General features: G+C 50.5%; 1 protein-coding gene across 1 annotated transcript; it reads left to right on the forward strand.

The window, feature by feature from the left end:
- Positions 1-488: 488 nt before the first annotated feature.
- LOC127918277 (actin-related protein 2/3 complex subunit 1B-like) lies at positions 489-3622 on the forward strand (the record flags this gene model as incomplete). The annotated part of the gene is made up of 3 exons (XM_052501575.1): positions 489-757; positions 1886-1993; positions 3478-3622. Coding segments are annotated over 3 exons (522 nt in total), but the record flags the coding sequence as incomplete, so codon positions are not given.
- Between the last annotated feature and the right edge of the window lie 2210 nt (positions 3623-5832).

Raw genomic sequence — 5832 nt, forward strand, 5'->3', positions numbered from 1 at the left:
TCCCATCTCTCAGGTATAGACTGGGCTCCAGACAGTAACTCTATGCCCTCCCCCTCCCATCTCTCCAGGTATAGACTGGGCTCCAGACGGTAACTCTATGCCCCCCTCCCATCTCTCCAGGTATAGACTGGGCTCCAGAAGTAACTCTATGTCCCCCTCCCATCTCTCCAGGTATAGACTGGGCTCCAGACAGTAACTCTATGCCCCCTCCCATCTCTCCAGGTATAGACTGGGCTCCAGACAGTAACTCCTATGCCCCCTCTCCCATCTCTCCAGGTATAGACTGGGCTCCAGAGAGTAACTCTATGCCCCCTCCCATCTCTCCAGGTATAGACTGGGCTCCAGACAGTAACTCTATGCCCCCCTCCCATCTCTCCAGGTATAGACTGGGCTCCAGACAGTAACTCCTATGCCCCCTCCCATCTCTCCAGGTATAGACTGGGCTCCAGACAGTAACTCTATGCCCTCTCCCATCTCTCCAGGTATAGACTGGGCTCCAGACGGTAATTCCATGCCCCCCTCCTATCTCTCCAGGTATAGACTGGGCTCCAGAGAGTAACCGTATCGTGACCTGTGGGACGGATCGTAACGCGTATGTCTGGTCTCTGAAGGGGGAGGTGTGGAAGCCCACCCTGGTCATCCTCCGTATCAACCGGGCTGCTCGCTGTGTCAGCTGGTCTCCCAAGGAGAACAAGTTCGCTGTGGGTAGCGGGTCACGCCTCATATCCATCTGCTACTTTGAACAGGAGAATGACTGGTGAGGACTAGACAGGACTGGGTTGAACTATATCTGTTATAGAGAATGACTGGTGAGGACTAGACAGGACTGGGTTGAACTATATCTGTTATAGAGAACAGGAGAATGACTGGTGAGGACTAGACAGGACTGGGTTGAACTATATCTGTTATAGAGAACAGGAGAATGACTGGTGAGGACTAGACAGGACTGGGTTGAACTATATCTGTTATAGAGAACAGGAGAATGACTGGTGAGGACTAGACAGGACTGGGTTGAACTATATCTGTTATAGAGAACAGGAGAATGACTGGTGAGGACTAGACAGGACTGGGTTGAACTATATCTGTTATAGAGAACAGGAGAATGACTGGTGAGGACTAGACAGGACTGGGTTGAACTATATCTGTTATAGAGAATGACTGGTGAGGACTAGACAGGACTGGGTTGAACTATATCTGTTATAGAGAACAGGAGAATGACTGGTGAGGACTAGACAGGACTGGGTTTAACGATATAACTGTTTCAGTTTTGTTCCCTATGTAACAGGCTCTGTCCTCAATACCACCCTGTCCTCAATACCATCCTAGTCCCTGTCCTCAATACCATCCGAGTCCCTGTCCTCACTACCATCCGAGTCCCTGTCCTCCAATACCATCCTAGTCCCTGTCCTCAATACCATCCTAGTCCCTGTCCTCAATACCATCCGAGTCCCTGTCCTCAATACCATCCGAGTCCCTGTCCTCAATACCATCCGAGTCCCTGTCCTCCAATACCATCCGAGTCCCTGTCCTCAATACCATCCGAGTCCCTGTCCTCAATACCATCCGAGTCCCTGTCCTCAATACCATCCGAGTCCCTGTCCTCAATACCATCCGAGTCCCTGTCCTCAATACCATCCTGTCCTCAATACCATCCGAGTCCCTGTCCTCAATACCATCCTGTCCTCAATACCATCCTGTCCTCAATACCATCCTGTCCTCAATACCATCCTGTCCTCAATACCATCCTAGTCCCTGTCCTATGTAACAGGCTCTGTCCTTCAACCATATCTCAACCAGGTTTCGACCACATCTCAACCGCGTTTCGACCATATCTCAACCACGTTTCGACCATATTTCAACCACATTTCAACCCTGTTATTCCCAGGTGGGTCTGTAAGCACATCAAGAAGCCGATCCGTTCCACCGTCCTCAGTCTGGACTGGCATCCTAACAACGTGCTGCTGGCGGCTGGATCCTGTGACTTCAAATGCAGGTAGAGAGAGAGACCGTCAGAGACCATGTTTCAGCCTCATCAGTAGAGAGACCGTCAGAGACCATGTTTCAGCCTCATCAGTAGAGAGACCGTCAGAGACCATGTTTCAGCCTCATCAGTAGAGAGACCGTCAGAGACCATGTTTCAGCCTCATCAGTAGAGAGAGACCGTCAGAGACCATGTTTCAGCCTCATCAGTAGAGAGAGACCGTCAGAGACCATGTTTCAGCCTCATCAGTAGAGAGACCGTCAGAGACCATGTTTCAGCCTCATCAGTAGAGAGAGAGACCGTCAGAGACCATGTTTCAGCCTCATCAGTAGAGAGAGAGACCGTCAGAGACCATGTTTCAGCCTCATCAGTAGAGAGAGAGACCGTCAGAGACCATGTTTCAGCCTCATCAGTAGAGAGAGAGACCGTCAGAGACCATGTTTCAGCCTCATCAGTAGAGAGACCGTCAGAGACCATGTTTCAGCCTCATCAGTAGAGAGACCGTCAGAGACCATGTTTCAGCCTCATCAGTAGAGAGACCGTCAGAGACCATGTTTCAGCCTCATCAGTAGAGAGAGAGACAGACCGTCAGAGACCATGTTTCAGCCTCATCAGTAGAGAGAGCAGACCGTCAGAGACCATGTTTCAGCCTCATCAGTAGAGAGAGACAGACCGTCAGAGACCATGTTTCAGCCTCATCAGTAGAGAGACCGTCAGAGACCATGTTTCAGCCTCATCAGTAGAGACAGACCGTCAGAGACCATGTTTCAGCCTCATCAGTAGAGAGAGAGACAGACCGTCAGAGACCATGTTTCATCCTCATCAGTAGAGAGAGACAGACCGTCAGAGACCATGTTTCAGCCTCATCAGTAGAGAGACAGACCGTCAGAGACCATGTTTCATCCTCATCAGTAGAGAGACAGACCGTCAGAGACCATGTTTCATCCTCATCAGTAGAGAGAGAGACAGACCGTCAGAGACCATGTTTCAGCCTCATCAGTAGAGAGACAGACCGTCAGAGACCATGTTTCATCCTCATCAGTAGAGAGACAGACCGTCAGAGACCATGTTTCATCCTCATCAGTAGAGAGAGAGAGACCGTCATAGACCATGTTTCAGCCTCATCAGTAGAGAGACTGTCAGAGACCATGTTTCAGCCTCATCAGTAGAGAGAGAGAGACCATCAGAGACCATGTTTCAGCCTCATCAGTAGAGAGACCGTCAGAGACCATGTTTCAGCCTCATCAGTAGAGAGACCGTCAGAGACCATGTTTCAGCCTCATCAGTAGAGAGAGAGACAGACTGTCAGAGACCATGTTTCAGCCTCATCAGTAGAGAGAGAGACAGACCGTCAGAGACCATGTTTCAGCCTCATCAGTAGAGAGAGAGACCGTCAGAGACCATGTTTCAGCCTCATCAGTAGAGAGAGACCGTCAGAGACCGAATTCTCTTCCCTCTCCCCCTTAATATATTACCCCCCTCTCTCTCTCCCCCAGGGTTTTCTCGGCCTACATTAAGGAGGTGGAGGAGAAGCCCGGACCCACAGTGTGGGGGTCCAAGATGCCGTTTGGAGAGGTGCTGTTTGAGTCTGGGCCCTCAGCAGGGGTGTCAGGGGGGGCTGGAGATGGGGCAGGAGGGGATGGGTCCACGGGGTCTGTTTCTCCCACAGCGGGAACCGCCTGGCCTGGACATCGCATGACTCGACTGTGGCGATCGCAGAGGAGGCAAGAACAGCACGTAAGGAGAGAGGACACTGATCTGTGTGTATTCTGGTATCAGTAGAGGAGGCAAGACCAGCACGTAAGGAGAGGGAACACTGATCTGTGTGTATTCTGGTATCAGTAGAGGGAGGCAAGACCAGCACGTAAGGAGAGAGAGGACACTGATCTGTGTGTATTCTGGTATCAGTAGAGGGAGGCAAGACCAGCACGTAAGGAGAGGGAACACTGATCTGTGTGTATTCTGGTATCAGTAGAGGGAGGCAAGACCAGCACGTAAGGAGAGAGAGGACACTGATCTGTGTGTATTCTGGTATCAGTAGAGGGAGGCAAGACCAGCACGTAAGGAGAGAGAGGACACTGATCTGTGTGTATTCTGGTATCAGTAGAGGAGGCAAGACCAGCACGTAAGAGAGAGAGGACACTGATCTGTGTGTATTCTGGTATCAGTAGTGGGAGGCAAGACCAGCACGTAAGGAGAGAGAGGACACTGATCTGTGTGTATTCTGGTATCAGTAGAGGAGGCAAGACCAGCACGTAAGGAGAGAGAGGACACTGATCTGTGTGTATTCTGGTATCAGTAGAGGAGGCAAGACCAGCACGTAAGGAGAGAGAGGACACTGATCTGTGTGTATTCTGGTATCAGTAGAGGGAGGCAAGACCAGCACGTAAGGAGAGAGAGGACACTGATCTGTGTGTATTCTGGTATCAGTAGAGGGAGGCAAGACCAGCACGTAAGGAGAGAGAGGACACTGATCTGTGTGTATTCTGGTATCAGTAGAGGAGGCAAGACCAGCACGTAAGAGAGAGAGGACACTGATCTGTGTATTCTGGTATCAGTAGAGGGAGGCAAGACCAGCACGTAAGGAGAGAGAGGACACTGATCTGTGTGTATTCTGGTATCAGTAGAGGAGGCAAGACCAGCACGTAAGGAGAGGAGGACACTGATCTGTGTGTATTCTGGTATCAGTAGAGGAGGCAAGACCAGCACGTAAGGAGAGAGGACACTGAGCATGGCGCTTGTAATGCCAGGGTAGTGGGTTCGATTCCCAGGACCAGCCCATACGTAGAATGTATGCACACTGACTGTAAGTCGCTTTGGATCAAAGCGTCAGCTAAGATGGCATATACTATACTATATACTACTGATCTGTGTGTATTCTGGTATCAGTAGAGGGAGGCAAGACCAGCACGTAAGGAGAGAGAGGACACTGATCTGTGTGTATTCTGGTATCAGTAGAGGGAGGCAAGACCAGCACGTAAGGAGAGAGAGGACACTGATCTGTGTGTATTCTGGTATCAGTAGAGGGAGGCCAGATCAGCACGTAAGGAGAGAGGACCCTGATCTGTGTGTATTCTGGTATCAGCAGTCTGATCTCTCTGTGTTTATTCTAGGATCAGTCGTCTGATCTCTCTGTGTGTATTCTAGGATCAGCAGTCTGATCTCTCTGTGTGTATTCTGGTATCAGCAGTCTGATCTCTCTGTGTGTATTCTAGGATCAGCAGTCTGATCTCTCTGTGTGTATTCTAGGATCAGCAGTCTGATCTCTCTGTGTGTATTCTAGGATCAGCAGTCTGATCTCTCTGTGTGTATTCTAGGATCAGCAGTCTGAGCTCTGAGACCCTTCCTCTGCTGTGTGTCAGCTTTATCACTGAGAACAGCCTGGTGGCCGCTGTGAGTACACACACACACACACACACACACACACACACACACACACACACACACACACACACACACACACACCCTCCCCCTCTCTCTCTCCTGTGTCTGTCTCACTGTGTCTCTCTCTCTCTCTCTCCTGTGTCTGTCTCGTCTCTCTCTCTCTCTCTCTCCTGTGTCTGTCTCACTGTCTCTCCTCTCTCTCTCTCTCCTGTGTCTGTCTCACTGTGTCTCTCCTCTCTCTCTCTCCTGTGTCTGTCTCACTGTGTCTCTCCTCTCTCTCTCTCTCCTGTGTCTGTCTCACTGTCTCTCTCTCTCTCTCCTGTGTCCGTCTCACTGTGTCTCTCCTCTCTCCTCTCTCTCCTGTGTCTGTCTCACTGTGTCTGTCTCACTGTGTCTCTCCTCTCTCTCTCCTGTGTCTTTCTCACTGTGTCTGTCCTCTCTCTCCTGTGTCTCTCACTGTGTCTCTC

Source organism: Oncorhynchus keta, unplaced genomic scaffold, assembly GCF_023373465.1.
Source record: "Oncorhynchus keta strain PuntledgeMale-10-30-2019 unplaced genomic scaffold, Oket_V2 Un_contig_13889_pilon_pilon, whole genome shotgun sequence".
In the NCBI taxonomy this organism is placed as follows: Eukaryota; Metazoa; Chordata; class Actinopteri; order Salmoniformes; family Salmonidae; genus Oncorhynchus; species Oncorhynchus keta.